The sequence below is a fragment of the Doryrhamphus excisus genome, chromosome 21, assembly GCF_030265055.1.
Source record: "Doryrhamphus excisus isolate RoL2022-K1 chromosome 21, RoL_Dexc_1.0, whole genome shotgun sequence".
Classification (NCBI taxonomy): domain Eukaryota; kingdom Metazoa; phylum Chordata; class Actinopteri; order Syngnathiformes; family Syngnathidae; genus Doryrhamphus; species Doryrhamphus excisus.
In genome coordinates this window covers 4,715,092-4,738,045 of record NC_080486.1, presented here as the reverse complement: position 1 = coordinate 4,738,045, position 22,954 = coordinate 4,715,092, and the positions used below count along the sequence as shown (strand labels likewise).

General features: G+C 40.8%; 5 protein-coding genes across 5 annotated transcripts; all 5 read left to right on the top strand.

The window, feature by feature from the left end:
- The first annotated feature begins 1,123 nt into the window (after window positions 1–1,123).
- Window positions 1,124–7,353, top strand: LOC131108493 (zinc finger protein OZF-like). Its single transcript, XM_058059466.1, has 2 exons — window positions 1,124–1,421; window positions 5,291–7,353. The coding sequence occupies exons 1-2, from the start codon at window positions 1,226–1,228 to the stop codon at window positions 6,691–6,693; spliced, it is 1,599 nt and encodes a 532-aa protein (XP_057915449.1). The 5' UTR covers window positions 1,124–1,225; the 3' UTR covers window positions 6,694–7,353.
- A 1,068-nt stretch (window positions 7,354–8,421) lies between these two features.
- On the top strand, window positions 8,422–11,176 carry LOC131108496 (zinc finger protein OZF-like). Its single transcript, XM_058059468.1, has 2 exons — window positions 8,422–8,694; window positions 9,736–11,176. The coding sequence occupies exons 1-2, from the start codon at window positions 8,499–8,501 to the stop codon at window positions 11,040–11,042; spliced, it is 1,503 nt and encodes a 500-aa protein (XP_057915451.1). The 5' UTR covers window positions 8,422–8,498; the 3' UTR covers window positions 11,043–11,176.
- Window positions 11,177–11,700: 524 nt separating this feature from the next.
- On the top strand, window positions 11,701–14,109 carry LOC131108495 (gastrula zinc finger protein XlCGF57.1-like). Its single transcript, XM_058059467.1, has 2 exons — window positions 11,701–11,993; window positions 12,595–14,109. The coding sequence occupies exons 1-2, from the start codon at window positions 11,798–11,800 to the stop codon at window positions 13,971–13,973; spliced, it is 1,575 nt and encodes a 524-aa protein (XP_057915450.1). The 5' UTR covers window positions 11,701–11,797; the 3' UTR covers window positions 13,974–14,109.
- Window positions 14,110–15,149: 1,040 nt separating this feature from the next.
- LOC131108498 (gastrula zinc finger protein XlCGF57.1-like) lies at window positions 15,150–17,177 on the top strand. The gene is made up of 2 exons (XM_058059472.1): window positions 15,150–15,439; window positions 15,940–17,177. Exons 1-2 carry the CDS (start codon window positions 15,244–15,246, stop codon window positions 17,121–17,123), a joined length of 1,380 nt encoding a protein of 459 aa, XP_057915455.1. The 5' UTR covers window positions 15,150–15,243; the 3' UTR covers window positions 17,124–17,177.
- Window positions 17,178–17,804: 627 nt separating this feature from the next.
- LOC131108489 (gastrula zinc finger protein XlCGF57.1-like) lies at window positions 17,805–22,798 on the top strand. Its single transcript, XM_058059461.1, has 2 exons — window positions 17,805–18,083; window positions 20,998–22,798. Exons 1-2 carry the CDS (start codon window positions 17,888–17,890, stop codon window positions 22,734–22,736), a joined length of 1,935 nt encoding a protein of 644 aa, XP_057915444.1. The 5' UTR covers window positions 17,805–17,887; the 3' UTR covers window positions 22,737–22,798.
- Window positions 22,799–22,954: the final 156 nt, after the last annotated feature.

The following is a 22,954-nucleotide window of genomic DNA, read 5'->3' as shown; positions in this document are numbered from 1 at the left end:
GATGTACATTTCTATTGACAAAAACCATACACTTTATTGGACAATGTGTAATGACTCATCCATACCTGAGTGAGGCAGTATTGCGCTACAATATCGCTGTGTGTTACCGGAAGTAGCAAACACGGAAAGGCTAATGATTAGCACTTAGCGAGCATTGTCGTCTGTAGGTCCGTATTAATTCCTTCATTACTATGTTTTAACTTACTTTAATTTACTATGTTTAACTTTTGTCAATCATACATTTTGTCAATAATATATATATATAAATGTTTCATGTTTGGATAAAGTGAAGCTTCTCCGGTTAGCTTAGCTTGCTAGTTGCTAACGAAGAGACGCGGACGTTTTGTTTCCGACCTAGCTACATGTAAGTGAAAGAATAGGAAATAATTTTTGGTAAACAGCGTTTCCGCACGGACCTATCAAATAGTTACACCCATAGTAAAATATGCTCCGTTTTTGTTTTGCCACACTATTAAGAGCTCACAAGCTAATAGATGCTCAAAAGTAATCGCCGACATCGATAATTCGCTTCTAAGACATGTATGCAGCCATTAAGGTGCAGTATATGTGTTTTGTGTTCTTTTTGTTTTCAGTCTCTTAGTGTTTGTTTACAGTTTGTCGTACCAGCTAAGGCTAATCATGCATTGTGTTGCACATGTGATGGTTGTTTGTTTATGGAAATGTTTGTATGTAATGTGACAAGACAAAAGCTAAATGATAAGAAAACGAATTTGGAGACATAATATGTTATTGTATATTTGTGTATTATGTGACCAGTGATTTATTGTATTTTTGTATCTGTTTGAACCCCTTTTAGTTCTCACGTTGGTTTTTGGTTTTTCAGTACATTCAAGAACTAGTTGTTGTTTGTCATTGCACATCCGAGGGAGTTGTTGGCGCCTTTTAAAAACAAGACGACATGCACTTACGCTGGCGGAAGAAAAGTAGTTCCCACCAACGTCGGATCAATTAAACATTCTTGATAATGTACTTACTTTCTAATGTGTTATTGTTGATGTTATACATGACTAGTGTATCAGAGTGAACTTTGTTTGGGGAATCAATTTTCGAACCGAAATATCTCGTACCGGAAGTATCAACATATCAGTATCAATCCGCACACAACCACTCCATCCGGGTCGCTTAGCTTTCCTAGTTGCTAACGAGAGGACGAGGGAGCTGTCCATTCTTCGCCAAGCAAAAGTCAAGTGCTAGTGTGTGGAAAATGAGTGCAGTTCAAACGCATAGAGCGTTGGTGAATCAGCGACTAACTGCGGCCGTTGAAGAAATATTTGCAGTGTTCGAGAGCACGATAGCAGGGTACGAGGAGGAACTTACTCGGACAAAAGAGGAGAACGGGAGACAACGTCAAATACTGGAATCTGTTTTCAAACAGCCTCTAGTTGTGTTATGCAGAGCAGGTTTGTTTCATTCTTACTCATGTTTACTAACTTTATATTCTAGTATTAGAACTCTACCCAAAGAGCGTTATAGCACGTGTAAATTGAGGGCGGATACACTGCAGGGTTTGCCACAGCTCGTTTTATTGGTTTAAAGGATCAAAGTAGTGTTTTTCCACTTTAATTTGGAGTATAACAGCAAATCCATACCTCTATGGGTTGATACATTTGATGTTCATTCATAATTTTTTGTGTGATTCAACTATGGAAAGAACAAAGTACAAAGAAAGTGTTCTTTTGATTTTTTTTTGATATTTTTATTTTATTTTGACATTTTTAGAGCCTTCTAGACATAAAATAACACCCCTATCATCATCTTAACACTCATACCACCCAGTATAATAGACATTATGCTTTTTTTTTCTACTTTTCTGACCTAAAAATGTTGTTAGAATCCTGTATTATTATGTTAAACTATGCCAAAGTTTCAGTTAATGAGGTTTGCACATTTGAAAGTGTTGTGGAAAAAGTAGGAAATCGAATGCCTGAAATAAATACAGTTTTTATTGCCTTTGCAAAACAAATGGGTCAGACAACACACAGTATCGGTCTGTAGGTGTCTGGTTAAGAGTGGCCTCTTAGTGGGAACTCTTATACTCCATAGCATGCAAATGAATTACATTACAAGAGAAACTACACATCCTTGGTGCCACTCTGTCTGCAGGGTAGCGGTAAAGGAACTTGCATGTCCTTATAATGAGAGCATGTAAATGAATTACATTATTAAAATCCCCTACTGGTACTTACTGGGGGCGGGGGGGGGGATGGGCAGCCTAACTAAATAATGGTATCCTGGTTAAAGTTAATTTGCATTAAGCGACGCCCTGTATTGAAATGTATCACTCAGCGTCCGCAACAGTATTTGGACTCAATATCACGGTCCTCACCCAGGATGCAGATGAGAGTTAAAGACTCGACGAACAAGATTTCAGGTTCAAACTCCTGTGACACTTGTAAAAATACTTAAATACAGAAATACATAAGAGACAGACAACAATATTTAAAGTTACTCGCAGCGAGGAGAGTGAAACCACATACCCAGTGACATGCCGTTCACACTCTTCTCTTTTTATTCTCTTTCGGGGGTCCCTACTACATGGTTGTGCAACTTTAAGGGGCGGGGGAGGCAGTTGCACGAGCTGTATTTGTTTTGTCTATGTGTGTGTATATGTAAGAGTAATTACTTTTATTGTTTTATGAGTTCTTATTTTGACACATTCTTGCAGGATTAGGGTGATAACTAATGCTATATTCATTCTATCTACATTTTATTCTAACAGTGTGTCAGGTTCAAACCCCTGTGATACTTGTAAGAACACTTAAATACAGCAATACAATATGTGAGAGTAATTACTTTTATTGTTTTATGAGTTCTTATCTTGACACATTCTTGCAGGATTAACATGAGCATCTGCAGGGTTGCTGTTGGTGCATTCAGGTACCTCCAGGACCTGGGGGTCTCTGATCAGGGTCATGGGAACATTTCTTCTTCAGCACATTCAAACACTTTCTATTGTCTAAGCAAATTGATATAAGGGTGATAATTAACACTATATTCATTCCAGTATTAACATATTATTCTAACATATACCCAGTAACATGCTGCTCCACTCTGAGTATGGCATTCTAGTATGCTCCTCTCTTTTTATTTTCTTTAGGAGGTCACTAATTCATTGCCGTGCAACTCTAAGGGGAGGGGGAAGCAAGCGGTTGCACAAGCTGTACTTGTTGTCTATGTGTGTGTGTGTATATGTGAGAGTAATTACATTTTGTTCATGTGTTCTTATATTGGCATATTTTTGCATGATGAACAGGAACATTTTCAAGGTCGCTGCCGGCACTCCCAGGCACCTCCAAGATTAGTGGTGCTGGGAGTTGCTGGTTAGGGTCATGGAATGTTCCTGCCTTGAAAACACTCAAGACACTTTGTCTATTGTCTAAGCAAACGGATATAAGGGTGATAACTAACACTATAATAATTGAATTTACCTTTTATTGTAACATTAACTAGCGCTATAATAATAATTGTATTTACATTTTATTCTAACACCTAACTAGGGATCGACCGATATGTTTTTTTTCCATCACCCTTAGCCGATATTTGTGGCCGATACTGCTTTTGCTTCCTCAATTTATATGAAAAAATTACAATGATAACAAATATTACAGGTCTCAAGTTTAAACAAATATTTATTGAACACAGTAGGATTCAGCTTTCTTAAACACACATTTAAACCGCATTATTCATTTTAAAAGTAATAAATACTCAACCATTTCTGTCATAGTAGTTAGAATAAAATGTAGATAGAATGAATATAGTGTTAGTTATCACTCTTATATCCATTTGCTTAGACAATAGAAAGTGTTTGAATGTGCTGAAGAAGGAATGTTCCCGTGACCCTGATCAGAGACCCCCAGCGACCCCCAGCTGTATTTGTTTGTCTATGTGTGTGTGTGTGTGTGTGTATATGTGAGAGTAATTACTTTTATTATTTTAGGAGTTCTTATCTTGACACATTCTTGCAGGATTAACATGAGCATCTGCTGGGTTGCTGCCCCAGTTCCTGGAGGTGCCTGGATGCGCCAACAGCAACCCAGCAGATGCTCATGTTAATCCTGCAAGAATGTATCAAGATAAGAACTCGTAAAACAACAAAAGTAATTACTCTCACATATACACACACACACATAGACAAACAAATACAGCTTGTGCAACTGACTTCTCCCCCTTAGAGTTGCACGACCATGTAGTAGGGACCCCCGAAAAGAGATGTATGTGGTTTCACTCTCCTCGCTGCGAGTAACTTTGAATATTGTTGTCTGTCTCTTATGTATTTCTGTATTTATTTATTCATTCATTTTCTACCGCTTTTTCCTCACGAGGGTCGCGGGGGTGCTGGAACCTATCCCAGCTGTCTTTGGGCAAGAGGCGGGGTACACCCTGGACTGGTCGCCAGCCAATCACAGGGCACATATAGACAAACAACCATTCACACTCACATTCATACCTATGGACAATTTGGAGTCGCTAATTAACCTAGCATGTTTTTGGAATGTGGGAGGAAACCGGAGTACCCGGAGAAAACCTACGCATGCATGGGGAGAACATGCAAACTCCACACAGAGATGGCCGAGGGTGGGATTGAACCCTGGTCCTCCTAGCTGTGAGGTCTGCGCGCTATTTCTGTTTTTAAAAGTGTCACAGGAGTTTGATCCTGACTTTATCTAGCATCGATGTGATGACTGCTCCGCCACAGTGTGACGCAGTGACGGGGTCACCAGCTGGGGTGCTCTCCAGCGACCCCCTGGTGGACTCCAAGAAGGCCGGGTACTCCGAGCTACCGTTTGGCGCGTACGCACAAACGACAATCAGGACACTTTCCCCAGCCCGAAGGCGTAGGGAAATGACCCTCTCGTTCACCGGGGATGACTCCAACACAGAGGCACCAAGCCGGGGGTGCGGGGGGTATTTATTAATAAGCCCACACCAGCTCCCCGCCACTCCAGAATAGAACAAAGTCCAGCCCCTCTTGAGGAGTTTGGTTCCAGAACCCAAACTGTGCTTCGACTTGAGCCCGACTATATCGAGTCGAAATGTCTCAACCTCTTACACAAGTTCAGGCTCTTTCCCCACCAGAGAAGTCTCATTCCATGCCCCAAGAACCACATTTGGTCACCGAAGACCAGGTCGCCCAGGCACCCGCCCTTGACCGCCACCCAATACACAATGCACCGGACCCTTATGCTTGCCTCCCGCAGGTGGTGGGTCTACGAGGGGAATATTTGCTTTCCATTTTTGTTAAACATGTTTGTCTTCTTGTGTCCTGCAGATGCTAGTAAAAAATATATTCAGCACATTAATGAAGAGGAGGAAAAGCCAGAACCCCCCCACATTAAAGAGGAAGAGGAGGATTACATTGCATTGAATTGCATTAAAGAGGAGGAGAAACTAGAACCTCCCCCTCACAATAAGGAGGAAGAGGAGGATCACAGAATCAGTCAGGAGGGAGAGCATCTTGAAGGACTGGCGGAGTTCCCAGTGCTTGGTGTCCCTGTAAAGACGGAAAATGAAGACAAAGGTGTACCTGAGGAGAAGATAGAGGCGGAGCACATGAAAATAGAAGCTGATGGAGACCACTGTGGAGGACCACAAGCAGACAACCTCTTAGCTTTACTATCAGATAGTGACGACCCGGCGTCACACTCTCCCGACACTGATGATGAAGACTCTCAAGCTGATCAGACATGTCACACTGACAACACACGCTTGAAATGTGCTCAGTGTGATCAGACTTTTGAGCACAAGAGAGCACACAGTGGAGATGAACCATACTTCTGCTCGATGTGCGATAAAAGAAACTTGGAGAAGGTACAATTGACAGCACACACAGACATATACAATAGAGACAAACCATATGCATGTTCAGTGTGTGGTACAGGTTTTGTACATAAAAGTAAATTAAAAACACACATGACAATACACACTGGAGAAAAACCATATTCATGTTCAATCTGCAACAAAAGCTTTCGTTACCAATCAAACCGTTCAAAACACATGCGAATGCACACTGGAGTGAAACCATATCCATGTACAATCTGCAACAAAAGCTTTCGTTACCAATCAAACCTTGCAAGCCACATGCGAATACATACTGGAGAGAGACCATATTCATGTTCAATCTGCAGCAAAAGCTTTCGTTACCAAGCAAACCGTGCAAGCCACATGCGATTACACAGTGGTGAGAAACCATATACCTGTTCAGTGTGTGGTACAAGTTTTGTACATAAATGTCAATTAAAAACACACATGACAACACACACTGGAGAAAAACCATATTCATGTTCAATCTGCAACAAAAACTTCCGTTACCAATCAAGCCGTGTGAACCACATGCGATTACACACTGGAGAAAAAAACCCATATTCATGTTCAATCTGCAACAAAAGCTTTAATTACCAATCAAACCATGTAAACCACATGCGATTACACTGTGGTGAGAAACCACATACCTGTTCAGTGTGTGGTGCTGGTTTTGCATTCAATAGTTTATTAAAAGGACATATGATTCGACACACTGGTGAGAAACCATTTTCCTGTTCAGTGTGTGGTACAGGTTTTGCACAAAAAGCTCATTTACAAAAACACATAGCAATACTCGCTGAGGGAAAACTATGTTCATTGTACAACCAAAGCTATCTCAGCCAAGAAAAACTTGAGAACACACACGGGTGAGAAACCATTTTCCTGTTCATTGTATGGTAAAAGAGTTACTTGAGAATTACACACTGGAGAAAAACCATATGCATGTTCAATCTGAAACTCCAGCTTTTGAGAAGCATCAGGCCGTGGAAAACACATGAACACATGAGGATACACAATGGTGAGAAACCATGTGTATGTTCAATCTGCAACAAAAGCTTTCGTGACCCGTCAAGCCTTAAAAAACACATGAAAAGCCACACTGGTGAGAAACCATATGCCTGTTCAGTTTGTGGTAGATGTTTTGCACGAAATGGTAATCTAAAAGAACATGAGAGAAAAAACAAAAGCTTTTCTGGACAAGTTGCAGTTGTAGAACACATGAGAACTCACTGATGAGAAAGTGTTGTGTTGCTGATTCTGAATTTTTAATGCAATAAATATGTTTTTCTTTTAAAGATGTGTCAGTTCGTTTTAGTACAACTTGCATCTGCATCCCATAATAGTCACTTCCTCCAAGAAAAAAATTAAACACGCATGGGTGAGAAAGTGTTGAGGTGCAGTGTGTGTGATGAAAGATTCTCTTATAAGCACCAGGTTGATGTCTGGATAAACTGAAGCTTCATAATCATAATAATATAATATCATAATATAAAATAAAAATAGGCTTGAATTACTGCATAAATAAAGTAGGACAATGAAGTCAAACCATTTGAAAAAGATGGGTTGATAAGAAAATAGACTACAGTGACACCTTCAGGGAACAAGTCCAGGTCTGGCTAAAGGAAAACTCACTTATAGGTAGGATAGGTAGGAGCTGGAATATAAATGATTAGGAAACGCTAAAGTAACAACAAGGCTTTTCATTCCCCCTTCTCGCCCTAAAGATACACACTCCGATCCAGTAGGTGGCGGCATACACCCAAATATAACTGCCTCTGAGTCAGTATATGCAGTTAGTTTTAAGTTCCTACCTATTTTCGTTTATGTTTCCGACCTAGCTACATGTTAGTGAAAAAAGAGGAAAAAATTATCGGTAGACAACGTTTCCGTACGGACATAATAGATAGTTACACACATAGTAAAATATGCTCCGGTTTTTGTTTTGCTACACTATTAAGAGCTCACAAGCTAATAGGTGCTAAAAAGTAAACAACGACATCGATAATTCCCTGCTAAGACATGTATGCAGCCATTAAGGTGCAGTATATGTGTTTTGTGTTATTTTTGTTTACGGTCTCTTAGTGTTTGTTTACAGTTTGTCGTACCAGCTAAGGCTAATCATGCATTGTGTTGCACATGTGATGGTTGTTTGTTTATGGGAATGTTTGTATGTAATGTGACAAGACAAAAGCTAAATGATAAGAAAACGAATTTGGAGACATAATATGTTATTGTATATTTGTGTATTATGTGACCAGTGATTTATTGTTTGAACCCCTTTTAGTTCTCACGTTGGTTTATGAAATAAATCCATCAGTACATTCAAGAACTAGTTGTTGTCTGTCATTGCACATCCGAGGGAGACGACCTGCACTTACGCTGGCGGAAGAAAAAGTAGTTCCCACTAATGTCTGGTGTATTAGACATTCTTAATAATGTACTTACTTTCTAATGTGTTATTGTTGATGCTATACATGACTAACGTATCAGAGCGTATTTTGTTTGGATAATCTATTTTAGAACCTAAATATATCGCACCGGAAGTATCAACATATCAGTATCAATCCGCACACAACCACTTCATCCGGGTATCTTAGCTTTCCCAGTTGCTAACGAGAGGACGAGGGAGGTGTCGATTCTTCGCCAAGCAAAAGTCAAGTGCTAGTGTGTGGAAAATGAGTGCAGTTCAAACGCTTAGAGCGTTGGTGAATCAGCGACTAACTGCGGCCGTTGAAGAAATATTTGCAGTGTTCGAGAGCACGATAGCAGGGTACGAGGAGGAACTTACTCGAACAAAAGAGGAGAACGGGAGACAACGTCAAATACTGGATGCTGTTTTCAAACAGCCTCAAGTTGTGTTACACACAGCAGGTTTGTTTCATTCTTACTCATGTTTACTAACTTTATATTCTAGTATTAGCAAATCAGCAGTCAATGGGGGCTGTGCATAATAGAGCAGCCCATCTTATTATTCCTGTTTAGCTATTAATATTATTATATCTTAATCTTAACATTTTTGTGCGCGTAATGCGTCCAAAACCGCAAGAAGGACCCCACGCATGTTACACCGCCGGAATCCGGACACTCTGGACTACAGCTGCATTTAATTAAACAAAAACGTTCAACTAGATTAGGTACACCAAATCTATTTTTAGAACAGCACATGCCAGAGAAAACAGGAGAGTGTACAGACTTTTCACAGCCTTATAGCTCAGCCATATGGTCACCGTGATAGCCGTTAGCATGTTAGCATTTTTGGTGCTTGGTGCTTTCTTGCTAGATGCTACCATGCTAACTGTTCGCACGTTAGCATTTTAGCTAATTTACTCATGTCTAAAAGCATATACACACACGGCATTGTGCAGGGATGTTATAGGACCAACTTGGCACTTTCTGAACTTGAGGCTCTCTTGCTAGGTGCTAGCATGATAATCGTTAGCATGTTAGCATTGTAGTATTTTAGCTAGTTTACTCATGTCAAAAGGCAAATACACACATGGCATGATGTAGGGACACGATGGGACTGACTCAACACTTTTGGGACTTGGTAATTTTTGCTAGGTGCGAGCATGATTAGCACTTGAGCTAATTTACGAATGTTTAAAGGCAAATACACACTTGGCATGATGCAGGGAGGTTATAGGACATCCTTGGCACTGTCTGTACTTGAGGCTCTCTTGCTAGGTGCTTTCATGTTGGCTGTTACCATGCTAACTGTTAGAATGTTAGCTTTGTTGCTAAATTCTTGAAGTAATGTACGCACGCCATTGCTCGGCGGCATGACACAGCGGTTCATAGCACAGGTTACAATCTAAAGAAATACTCCGGGATAGGTGTTAAACCTTTCGTTCTATTTAATCTTATTTGCATACCATTTTTGTAAAACGTGTTTTTTCGTCTTGTGTGCTGCAGATGCCAGTAATGAATATCTTCAGCACATTAATGAAGAGGAGGAGAGGCCCGAACCTCCTCGCAATGAAGAGGAAGAGGAGGATTACAAAATCAGTCAGGAGGGAGAGCATCTTGAAGGACTGGCGGAGTTCCCAGTGCTTGGTGTCCTTGTGAAGACGGAAGATGAAGACAAATGTGAACGTGAGGAGGAGAAAGAGGCGGAGCACATGAAAATAGAAACTGATGGAGACCACTGTGGAGGACCACAAGCAGACAACCTCTTAGCTTTACTATCAGATAGTGACGACCCGACGTCACACTCTCCCGACACTGATGATGAAGACTCTCAAGCTGATCAGACATGTCACACTGACAACACACGCTTGAAATGCGCTCAGTGTGATCAGACTTTTGAGAACAAGAGAGCACACACTGGAGATGAACCATACTTCTGCTCGATGTGCGATAAAAGACACTTTGAGAAGGTACAATTGACAGCACACACAGGCATACACAATAGGGAAAAACCATATGACTGTTCAGTGTGTGGTACAGGTTTTGTACATAAATGTCACTTAAAAACACACATGACAATACACACTGGAGAAAAACCATATTCGTGTTCAATCTGCAAGAAAGGTTTTCGTTACCAATCAAACTGTGTAAGCCACATGCGAATACACACTGGAGAGAAACCATATTCATGTTCAATCTGCAACAAAAGATTTCGTTACCAATCAAACCATGCCACCCACATGCGATTACACAGTGGTGAGAAACCACATACCTGTTCAGTGTGTGGTGCAGGTTTTGCATTTAATAGTTTATTAAAAGGACACATGACTCGACACACTGGTGAGAAACCATTTTCCTGTTCAATATGTGGTACAAGTTTTGCACAAAAAGCTCATTTAAAAAGACACATAGAAATACATATAGAGGGAAAATCATGTTCATTGTGCAACAAAAGCTATCTCAGTCAAGGAAAACTTAAACAACACATGAGAACACACACGGGTGAGAACCCATTTTCCTGTTCAGTGTGCGGTAAAAGATTTTCCACCAAATATAATTTAAAAATTCATTTGAGAATACACACTGGAGAAAAACCACATGCATGTTCAATCTGTAACTCCAGCTTTCGTGACCCATCAAGTTGCACAAAACACATGAAAAGCCACACTGGTGAGAAACCATATGCCTGTTCAGTTTGTGGTAAAAGTTTTACACGAAATGATAATTTAAAAGCACATGTGAGAATACACACGAGAGAACAAACATATGTTCAGTCTGCAACAAAAGCTTTTCCGGACAAGGAGCAGTTGTAGAACACATGAGAACTCACTGATGAGAAAGTGTTGTGTTGCTGATTCTGAATTGTTAATGCAATAAAGATGTTTTTCTTTTAAAGATGTGTCAGCATCCCATAATAGTCACTTCCTCCTTTTGGGGGCTCTGGTGAGGCAGCCTGTTGGCCTGGTGAAACAATGCTATCCTGGTTGACGTATTTGCATGAAGAGATTGGGAGATGTCTCTCTTCTTACAGCATTACATTACATACAGCATTCTTACATGATGCAGAATCTAATTATTAGCACTAAGCTAATCGTGGATTATACATTTTTCATGTCTGGATAAACTGAAGCTTCTATTTATAGAAATGAATGGATTGAATGTATGTGTTCCATTTGTGTTAGTCTGTTATACAAGGATACACACTCCGTTCCAGTAGGTGGCGGCATACACCCAAACGTTGTTGGCGCCTTTTAAAAACAAGACGACCTGCACTTACGATGGCGGAAGAAAAAGTAGTTCCCATTAACGTCGGGTGAATTAGACATTCTTAATAATGTACTTACTTTCCGATGTGTTCTTGTTATACATAACTAACGTATCAGAGCGTATTTTGTTTGGAGAATCTATTTTAGAACCTAAATATCTCGTACCGGAAGTACCAACATATCAGTATCAATCCGCTCACAACCACTTCATCCGGGTATCTTAGCTTTCCTAGTTGCTAACGAGAGGACGAGGGAGCTGTCGGTTCTTCGCCAAGCAAAAGTCAAGTGCTAGTGTGTGGAAAATGAGTGCAGTTCAAACGCTTAGAGCGTTGGTGAATCAGCGACTAACTGCGGCCGTTGAAGAAATATTTGCAGTGTTCGAGAGCACGATAGCAGGGTACGAGGAGGAACTTACTCGGACAAAAGAGGAGAACGGGAGACAACGTCAAATACTGGACGGTGTTTTCAAACAGCCTCAAGTTGTGTTACGCAGAGCAGGTTTGTTTCATTCTTACTCATGTTTACTAACTTTATATTCTAGTATTAGAACTCTACGCAAAGAGCGTTATATAACGTGTCAATTTAGGGCGGATACACTGCAGGGTTTGCCACAGCTCGTTTTGCTGTTCAGTGGGGGCTCATCTTACTATTGCTGTTTAGCTATTATTATTATTATGGGCTTGCACTGCAATGCAGGCCCCCATTGACAGCTGAGGCTGTCTTGCTAGGTGCTAGCATGATGACTGTTAGCATGTTAGCATTTTAGCTAATTTACTCATGTCTAAAGGCAAATTCACACGTGGCATGATGTAGGGACACTATGGGACTGCCTCAACACTTTTGGGACTTGGTGTTTTCTTGTTTGCTGCAACCATGCTAACTGTTAGCATTTTAGCATGTTAGCTTTGTTACTAAATTCCTGAAGTAATGTACGTACGGCATTGCTCGGTGAGACACAGCAGACACCAGGCCCGAGTTTCACAGCACAGGTTGCAATCCAAAGAAATACTCCTGGGATAGGTGTTAACCCTTCTGTTCTATTTAATCTTGTTTGCTTACCATTTTTGGAAAACCTGTTTTTTCTTCTTGTGTCCTGTAGATGCCAGTAAAGAATATCTTCAGCACATTAATGAAGAGGAGGAGAGGCCAGAACCCCCCTACAATAAGGAGGAAGAGGAGGATTACAAAATCAGTCATGAGGGAGAGCATCTTGAAGGACTGGCGGAGTTCCCAGTGCTTGGTGTCCCTGTGAAGATGGAAGATGAAGACAAAGGTGAATCTGAGGAGAAGAGAGAGGTGGAGCACATGAAAATAGAAGCTGATGGAGACCACTGTGGAGGACCACAAGCAGACACCCTCTTAGCTTTACTATCAGATTGTGACGACCCGACGTCACACTCTCCCGACACTGATGATGAAGACTCTAAAGCTGATCAGACATGTCACACTGACAACACACGCTTGAAATGCGCTCAGTGTGATCAGACCTTTGAGCACAAGAGAGCACACGCTGGAGATGAACCATACTTCTGCTCGATGTGCGATAAAAGAAACATTGAGAAGGTACAATTGACAGCACACTCAGACATATACAATAGGGAAAAAACGTTGTCCTGTTCAGTGTGTGGTACAGGTTTTGCTCACAATCGTGATTTAAAAGGACACATGAGAATACACACTGGAGAAAAAACATATTCATGTTCAATCTGCAACAAAAGCTTTCATTACCAATCAAGCCGTGCAAGCCACATGCGAATGCACACTGGAGAGAAACCATATTCATGTTCAATCTGCAGCAAAAGCTTTCGTTACCAATCAAACCGTGCAAACCACATGCGATTACACAGTGATGAGAAACCATATACCTGTTCAGTGTGTGGTGCAGGTTATGTACGTAAAAGGGAATTCAAAACACATTTGACAATACACACTGGAGAAAAACCATATTCATGTTCAATCTGCAACAAAAGCTTTCGTTACCGATTTACCTGTGCAACCCACATGCGATTACACAGTGGTGAGAAACCACATCCCTGTTCAGTGTGTGGTACAGGTTTTGCACAAAAAGCTCATTTAAAAAAACACTTAGCAATACACGCTGAGGGAAAACCATGTTCATTGTACAACCAAAGCTATATCAGTCTTCAACACATGAGAACACAAACGGGTGAGAAACCATTTTCCTGTTCAGTGTGCGGTAAAAGAATTTCCACCAAATATCATTTAAAAATGCACTTGAGGATACACAATGGTGAGAAACCATGTGCATGTTCAATCTGCAACAAAAGCTTTCGTGACCCGTCAAGCCTTACAAAACACATGAAAAGCCACACTGGTGAGAAACCATATGACTGTTCAGTTTGTGGTGCACGTTTTGCACGAAGTGATGCTTTAAAAGTACACATGAGAACACACACGAGAGAAAAAACAAATGTTCAGTCTGCATCAAAAGCTTTTCCGGACAAGGAGCAGTTGTAGAACACATGAGAACTCACTGATGAGAAAGTGTTGTGTTGCTGAGTCTGAATTGTCAATGCAATAAAGTTGTTTTTCTTTCAAAGATGTGTCGGTGCGTTTTTGTTCAACATGCATCTGCGTCACAGCAGAAAACATGTGACATATAATATGTGGCATCATTGTTGTTTGTGTAACGCAACATTGTTACATGCTTGGACCATTTAAATGTAATAAAAACGTTTGAAAAGCTGTGACAGAGCGTCACTCACTGAATGACAGCATACACTTTATTGGACAATGTGTAATGACGCAACTATACCTGAGTGAGGCAGTATTGCGCTAGAATATAGGTGTGTGTTACCGGAAGTAGCAATCATTGAAAGGCGAATTAATTAATTAGCACTAAGCGAACAGTGTCGTCTTTAGGTTTGTATTAATTCCTTCATTCCTATGTTTGAGCTTTTGTTAATCGTGGATTATATATTTTTCATGTCTGGATAAACTGAAAAGCTTCTCCGGCTAGCTTAGCTTGCTAGTTGCTAACGAAGAGACGCGGAAGTTATCAACGCATCGCTAGCAGAGATCAAGTGCGGGTGTAAAGTGTTGAGAGTTTGTGAAAATGTGCAAATGTGTTGGTGAATCAGTGACTAATTGCGGCTTTTGAAGAAATATTTGTATTGTTTGAAAGAACAAAGTACGAGGAGGAACTTTTTCGAAGAAAAGAACAACGTCAACGACTCGATCCAGCTGTGCTACGCAGGGCAGGTTTGTTACGTTCATACTCCCATATGTTTGCTAACTTTATATTTGATCATTAACACGAAAGGAACACTTTGAAATGAATTTACAGAGTAGTGATTGGCATTGGGTTGATTGTACGTGTTCATCTGTAACACAAGTTCTCGCCCCAAGGATACACACTCCGTTCCAGTAGGTGGCGGCATACACCCAAACGTTTTTGGCGCCTTTTAAAAACAAGACGACCTGCACTTACAATGGCGGAAGAAAAAGTAGTTCCCACTAACATTGGGTGAATTAGACAATCTTAATAATGTATTTACTTTTCAATGTGTTCTTGTTGATGCTATACATGACTAATGTATCAGAGTAAACCTTGTTTGGATAATCTATTTTAGAACCTAAATATCTCTTACCGGAAGTATCAACATATCAGTATCAATCCGCACACAACCACTTCATCCGGGTATCTTAGCTTTCCCAGTTGCTAACGAGAGGACGAGGGAGCTGTCGATTCTTCGCCAAGCAAAAGTCAAGTGCTAGTGTGTGGAAAATGAGTGCAGTTCAAACGCTTAGAGCGTTGGTGAATCAGCGACTAACTGCGGCCGTTGAAGAAATATTTGCAGTGTTCGAGAGCACGATAGCAGGGTACGAGGAGGAACTTACTCGAACAAAAGAGGAGAACGGGAGACAATGTCAAATACTGGATGCTGTTTTCAAACAGCCTCAAGTTGCGTTACACAGAACAGGTTTGTTTCATTCTTACTCATGTTTACTAACTTTATATTCTAGTATTAGTTGGATCAGCTTGTAGTCTGTTTTTTATAGGACCGACTTTGCACATTCTGAACTTGAGGCTCTCTTGCTAGGTGCTAGCATGATAACCAATAGCATGTTAGCATTGTAGTATTTTAGCTAGTTTACTCATGTCTAAAGGCAAATACACAAGTGGCATGATGTCGGGGCACTATGGGACTGCCTCAACACTTTTGGAACTGTGCTTTCTTGTTAGCTGCCTCCGTGCTAACTGTTAGCAATTTAGCATGTTATCTTTGTTGCTAAATTCCTGAAGTAATGTACGCACGGCATTGCCGGGCGGCGTGACACAGCAGACACCAGACCCGAGGTTCACAGCACAGGTTGCAATCCAAAGACGTTCTCCTTTGATAGGTGTTAACAATTCCGTTCTATTTAATGTTATGTGCTTACCATTTTTGTAAAACATGTTTTTTCTTCTTGTGTCCTGCAGATGCCAGTAAAGGATATCTTCAGCACATTAATGAAGAGGAGGAGAGGCCAGAACCCCCCCACAATAAGGAGGAAGAGGAGGATTACAAAGTCAGTCATGAGGGAGAGCATCTTGAAGGACTGGCGGAGTTCCCAGTGCTTGGTGTCCCTGTGAAGACGGAAGATGAAGACAAAGGTGAACCTGAGGAGAAGATGGAGGCGGAGCACATGAAAATAGAAGCTGATGGAGACCACTGTGGAGGACCACAAGCAGACAACCTCTTAGCTTTACTATCAGATTGTGACGACCCGACGTCACACTCTCCCGACACTGATGATGAAGACTCTAAAGCTGATCAGACATGTCACACTGACAACACACGCTTGAAATGTGCTCAGTGTGATCAGACTTTTGAGCACAAGAGAGCACACACTGGAGATGAACCATACTTCTGCTCGATGTGCGATAAAAGAAACTTTGAGAAGGTACAATTGACAGCACACACAAGCATACACAATAGGGAAAAACCATATGCCTGTTCAGTGTGTGGTACAGGTTTTGCTCACAATCGTGATTTAAAAGGACACATGAGAATACACACCGGAGAAAAACCATTTTTGTGTTCAATCTGCAACAAAAGCTTTCGTTACCAATCAAACCTTATAAACCACACGCGATTACACAGTGATGAGAAACCACATACCTGTTCAGTGTGTGGTGCAAGTTATGCAATCCTTCGATCATTAAAAGTACACATGACTAAACACACTGGTGAGAAACCATATGCATGTTCAATCTGCAACAAAAGCTTTCGTAACACATCATGTCGTACAAGACACATGAAAAGCCACACTGGTGAGAAACCATATGTCTGTTCAGTTTGTGGTAAAAATTTTGCACTAAATTCTCATTTTAAATTACACATGCAAATACACAGTGGTGAGAAACCATATGCCTGTTCAGTTTGCGGTAGAAGTTTTGCACGAAATGATTATTTAAGAGGACACATGCTATTACACAGTGCTGTGAAACCATATACCTGTTCAGTGTGTGGTTACGGTATTGTTACTAAAAGTCAATTAAAAACACACATGCAAATGCACACTGGAGAAAAACCATATTCGTGTTCAATCTGCAACAAAAGCTTTCGTTTCAAATCAAACCTTGTACGCCACATGCGAATGCACACTGGAGAAAAAACATGAGAACTCACTGATGAGAAAGTGTTGTGTTGCTGATTCTGAATTGTTAATGCAATAAAGATGTTTTTCTTTTAAAGATGTGTCAGTCCGTTTTTGTTCAACATGCATCAGCATCCCATAATAGTCACTTCCTCCTTTTGGGGGGGCTCTGGTGAGGCAGCCTGATTAAACAATGCTATCCTGGTTGACGTATTTGCATGAAGAGATTGGGAGATGTCCCTCTTCTTACAGCATTACATTACATACGGCATTCTTACAGGATGCAGAATATAATTATTAGCACTAAGCTAATCGTGGATTATACATTTTTCATGTCTGAATAAACTGAAGCTTCTATTTATAGAAATTATTGGGTTTAATGTACGTGTTCCCCTTGTGTTAGTCTGTAACACAAGGATACACACTCCGTTCCAGTAGGTGGCGGCATACACCCAAACGTTGTTGGCGCCTTTTAAAAACAAGACGACCTGCACTTACGCTGGCGGAAGAAAAGTAGTTCCAACCACAACGTCGGATGAATTAAACATTCTTAATAATGTACTTACTTTCTAATGTTAATGCTATACATGACTAACGTATCAGAGTGTATTTTGTTTGGATAATCTATTTTTGAACCTAAATATCTCGTACCGGAAGTATCAGCATATCAGTATCAATCCGCACACAACCACTCCATCCGGGTATCTTAGCTTTCCTAGTTGCTAACGAGAGGACGAGGGAGCTGTCGGTTCTTCGCCAAGCAGAAGTCAAGTGCTAGTGTGTGGAAAATGAGTGCAGTTCAAACGCTTAGAGCGTTGGTGAATCAGCGACTAACTGCGGCCGTTGAAGAAATATCCGCAGCGTTCGAGAGCACGATAGCAGGGTACGAGGAGGAACTTACTCGAACAAAAGAAGAGAACCGGAGACAACGTGAAATACTAGACGCCGTTGTCAAACAGCCTCAAGTTGTGTTACGCAGAGCAGGTTTGTTTCATTCTTACTCATGTTTACTAACTTTATATTCTAGTATTAGAACTCTACCCAAAGAGCGTTATAGCACCGTTAGCTTGTTAGCATTTTGGTGCTTTCTTGCTAGATGCTACCATGCTAACTGTTAGCATGTTAGCATTTTAGCTAATTTACTCATGTTTCAAGGCAAATACACACGTGGCATGATATAAGGACACTATGGGACTGCCTTAACACATTTTGGACCTGGTGCCTTCTTGCTAAATGCTACCATGCTAACTGTTAGCATTTTAGCTAATTTACTCATGTCTCAAGGCAAATACACACATGGCATTATGAAGGCAGGTAATAGGACAGCCATGGCACTTTCTAAACTTGATGCTCTCTTGCTAGGCGCTAGCATGATGACTGTTAGCATTTTAGCTAATTTGCGCATGTCTCAAGGCAAATTCACACATGGCATGATGTAAGGACACTATGGGACTGCCTTAACACTTTTGGGACCTGGTGCCTTCTTGCTAAATGCTACCATGCTACCCGTTAGCATGTTAGCATTTGAACTAATTTACTCATGTCTCAAGGCAAATACACACATGGCATTATGAAGGCAGCTTATAGGACAGCCATTGCACTTTCTAAACGTGATGCTCTCTTGCTAGGCGCTAGCATGATGGCTGTTAGCATTTTAGCTAATTTACGCATGTCTCAAGGCAAATTCACAAATGGCATGATGCAAGGACACTATGGGACTGCCTTAACACTTTTGGGACCTGGTGCCTTCTTGCTAAATGCTACCATGCTAACTGTTAGCATTTTAGCTAATTCACTTGTGTCTCAAGGCAAATACACACATGGCATTATGAAGGCAGGTAATAGGACAGCCATGGCACTTTCTAAACTTGATGCTCTCTTGCTAGGCGCTAGCATGATGACTGTTAGCATTTTAGCTAATTTACGCATGTCTCAAGGCAAATTCACACATGGCATGATGTAAGGACACTATAGGACTGTCTTAACACTTTTGGGACCTGGTGCCTTCTTGCTAAATGCTACCATGCTACCTGTTAGCATGTTAGCATTTGAACTAATTTACTCATGTCTCAAGGCAAATACACACATGGCATTATGAAGGCAGCTTATAGGACAGCCATTGCACTTTCTAAACGTGATGCTCTCTTGCTAGGCGCTAGCATGATGGCTGTTAGCATTTTAGCTAATTTACGCATGTCTCAAGGCAAATTCACAAATGGCATGATGTAAGGACACTATGGGACTGCCTTAACACTTTTGGGACCTGGTGCCTTCTTGCTAAATGCTACCATGCTAACTGTTAGCATGTTAGCATTTTAGCTAATTCACTCGTGTCTCAAGGCAAATACACACATGGCATTATGAAGGGCAGGGTATAGGACAGCCATGGCACTTTCTTAACTTGATGCTCTCTTGCTAGGCGCTAGCATGATGGCTGTTAGCATTTTAGCTAATTTACGCATGTCTCAAGGCAAATTCACACATGGCATGGGACCTGGTGCCTTCTTGCTAGATGCTACCAAAATAACTGTTAGCATGTTAGCTTTGTTGCTAAATTCCTGAAGTAATGTACGCACGGCATTGCTCGGCAGCGTGACACAGCAGACACGGGGCCGGAGGTTCACAGCACAGGTTGCAAGCCCATCAAAATTTCCGCAGGAATTTTGTAGTTTGGAGTATAACAACAAATCCAGACCTACAGGGTTTGATAAATTTGATTTTCATTCATAATTTTTGTGTGATTCAATTATGGAAAGAACAAAGTATTTAATACAAATACATTCATTCATATCTACAATGTGTTACTTTAGTGTTTACTTTATAATGATAGCATGTAAATTAATTACATTATAAAAACAAAAGAACCCCTTCCTCGGTGCCCTTTTGTCCGTATCATCAGAAGGTAACACTTTGGTGTCAGCAGATGTTGCCAGGACCCCCTGCTGGTACTTTCTGGGGAGACGGCCTAACTAAATAATGGTATCCTGGTTAACATATTTGCATGAAGAGACGCCCTGTATTGAAATGTAACACTTGACTAAGTTATATCTGTCAATTCTAAATTTTCCATCACAAAAGCGAGGCCTGAAAGATAAGTTTGGGATGGCTCAAAACACTCTGTTCCAGAGGGCGTTGCAAAACACGGCAAAATCCATCGTGTTGGATCCAAAAGAGACATTTAAAAAAGATAAATCGTCATTTATGTACTCCTATGAAGTTGGGTTATTAAGTTATTTGCTCATATTTTGGCTAGCTAACAATAAAGTTAAAACCAAGCACATAGTTTTATTACGCAATGTACACAGTTTATCACAAACACATAGTTTCACAAGTACTGATTGTTACCCACACAGAAAAAGAGAACTAGGGTGAGGACCAAGATAGGAGACATCTGGTATGCGTGATATGGCTAATTTACAGCACAAGAAATCACAGAACGTTCCAGATGCCCTGGCGCCATCCTTGCTGACAAGAAAGACAGAGACAAGTCAACAACGATCACACAATGCACCATCTTGAAGTGTATAAAATAGACGGACAGGGAAAGAAAGGATGCTTTTTGCAGCTACGCCGTACAAAGGACCGCTTACTTGTAGGCACGCAGGGACTGCAAATAAGCCCGGACGTCTGTATTTGGTATTGTTTGTATCAGGAATAAATACCCTGGTTTTCATATATTGGTTTGGTTATTTAGTCCTCCCATATCCTTAATTCGACACCCATTTAGGAATCTTCAGGGGAGATTTCCTTCAGTTGGCATACATTAAATCAGACCGTTTTTTGTGGAAACAGGAAATCCAAAGAAATACTCCTGGGATAGGTGTTAACTCTTCCGTTCTATATAATCAAATTTTCTTACAATTTTTGTTAAACATGTTTGTCTTCTTGTGTCCTGCAGATGCCAGTAAAGAATATCTTCAGCACATTAAAGAAGAGGAGGAGAGGCCAGAACCCCCCCACAATAAGGAGGAAGAGGAGGATTACAGAATCAGTCAGGAGGGAGAGCATCTTGAAGGACTGGCGGAGTTCCCAGTGCTTGGTGTCCCTGTGAAGATGGAAGATGAGGACAAAGGTGAACATGAGGAGGAGATAGAGGTGGAGCACATGAAAATAGAAGCTGATGGAGACCACTGTGGAGGACCACAAGCAGACAACCTCTCAGCTTTACTATCAGATAGTGACGACCCGACGTCACACTCTCCCGACACTGATGATGAAGACTCTCAAGCTGATCAGACATGTCACACTGACAACACACGCTTGAAATGCGCTCAGTGTGATCAGACGTTTGAGAACAAGAGAGCACACACTGGAGATGAACCATACTTCTGCTCGATGTGCGATAAAAGAAACTTTGAGAAGGTACAATTGACAGCACACACAAGCATACACAATAGGGAAAAACCATATGCCTGTTCAGTGTGTGGTACAGGTTTTGTACATAAAAGTACATTAAAAACACACATGCGAATACACACTGGAGAAAAACCATATTCATGTTCAATCTGCAGCAAAAGTTTTTGTAGCCAATCAAACTGTGCAAGTCACATGAGAATACACACTGGTGAGAAACCATATGCCTGTTCAGTTTGTGGTAGAAGTTTTGCACGAAATGATCATTTAAAAGCACACATGCTATTACACAGTGGTGAGAAACCATATGCCTGTTCAGTGTGTGGTAAAGGTTTTACACACAAAAGTCATTTAAAAACACACATGCGCATACACACTGGAGAAAAACCATATTCATGTTCAATCTGCAACAAAAGCTTCCGTTACAAGTCAAGCCATGCAAACCATATGCAATTACACAGCGGTGAGAAACCACATAACTGTTCAGTGTGTGGTGCAGGTTTTGCATTCATTCATTCATTAAAAGTACACATGACTCAACACACTGGTGAGAAACCATATGCCTGTTCAGTGTGTGGTAAAGGTTTTACACAGAAAAGTCATTTAAAAACACACATGCGAATACACACTGGAGAAAAACCATATTCGTGTTCAATCTGCAACAAAAGCTTCCGTTACAAGTCAAGCCATGAAACCCATATGCAATTACACAGCGGTGAGAAACCACATGCCTGTTCAGTGTGTGGTAAAGGTTTTGCACACAAAAGTCATTTAAAAACACACATGCGAAAACACACTGGAGAAAAACCATATTCATGTTCAATCTGCAACAAAAGCTTCCCTTACAGGTCAAGCCATGCAAAACATATGCAATTACACAGCGGTGAGAAACCACATATCTGTTCAGTGTGTGGTAAAGGTTTTGCATTCATTCATTCATTAAAAGTACACATGACTCAACACACTGGTGAGAAACCATTTTCCTGCTCAGTGTGTGGTACAAGCTGTTCCACCAAATCTCATTTGAAAATTCACTTGCGAATACACACTGGAGAAAAAACGTATGCATGTTCAATCTGCAACAAAAGCTTTCGTGACGCATCGAGCCGTACAAAACACATGAAAAGCCACACTGGAGAGAAACCATATGCTTGTTCAGTTTGTGGTAGATGTTTTGCACTAAATGGTCATTTAAAAGCACACGAGAGAAAAAACAAATGTTCAGTCTGCAACAAAAGCTTTTCCGGACAAGGAGCAGTTGTAGAACACATGAGAAATCACTGATGAGAAAGTGTTGTGTTGCTGATTCTGAATTGTTAATGCAATAAAGATGTTTTTCTTTTAAAGATGTGTCAGTCCGTTTTTGTTCAATATGCATCAGTATCCCATAATAGTCACTTCCTCCTTTTGGGGGCTCTGATTAAACAATGCTATCCTGGTTGACGTATTTGCATGAAGAGATTGGGAGATGTCTCTCTTGTTACAGCATTACATTACATACG

Bases quoted from the DNA above. Each gene is read 5' to 3' on its own strand.
- LOC131108496 (XM_058059468.1), top strand. From the start codon at position 8,499: ATGAGTGCAGTTCAAACGCTTAGAGCGTTGGTGAATCAGCGACTAACT. The intron at 8,695-9,735 runs GTTTGTTTCATT...TGTGTGCTGCAG, and splicing joins AGTTGTGTTACACACAGCAG to ATGCCAGTAATGAATATCTT.
- LOC131108489 (XM_058059461.1), top strand. From the start codon at position 17,888: ATGAGTGCAGTTCAAACGCTTAGAGCGTTGGTGAATCAGCGACTAACT. The intron at 18,084-20,997 runs GTTTGTTTCATT...TGTGTCCTGCAG, and splicing joins AGTTGTGTTACGCAGAGCAG to ATGCCAGTAAAGAATATCTT.
- LOC131108495 (XM_058059467.1), top strand. From the start codon at position 11,798: ATGAGTGCAGTTCAAACGCTTAGAGCGTTGGTGAATCAGCGACTAACT. The intron at 11,994-12,594 runs GTTTGTTTCATT...TGTGTCCTGTAG, and splicing joins AGTTGTGTTACGCAGAGCAG to ATGCCAGTAAAGAATATCTT.
- LOC131108498 (XM_058059472.1), top strand. From the start codon at position 15,244: ATGAGTGCAGTTCAAACGCTTAGAGCGTTGGTGAATCAGCGACTAACT. The intron at 15,440-15,939 runs GTTTGTTTCATT...TGTGTCCTGCAG, and splicing joins AGTTGCGTTACACAGAACAG to ATGCCAGTAAAGGATATCTT.
- LOC131108493 (XM_058059466.1), top strand. From the start codon at position 1,226: ATGAGTGCAGTTCAAACGCATAGAGCGTTGGTGAATCAGCGACTAACT. The intron at 1,422-5,290 runs GTTTGTTTCATT...TGTGTCCTGCAG, and splicing joins AGTTGTGTTATGCAGAGCAG to ATGCTAGTAAAAAATATATT.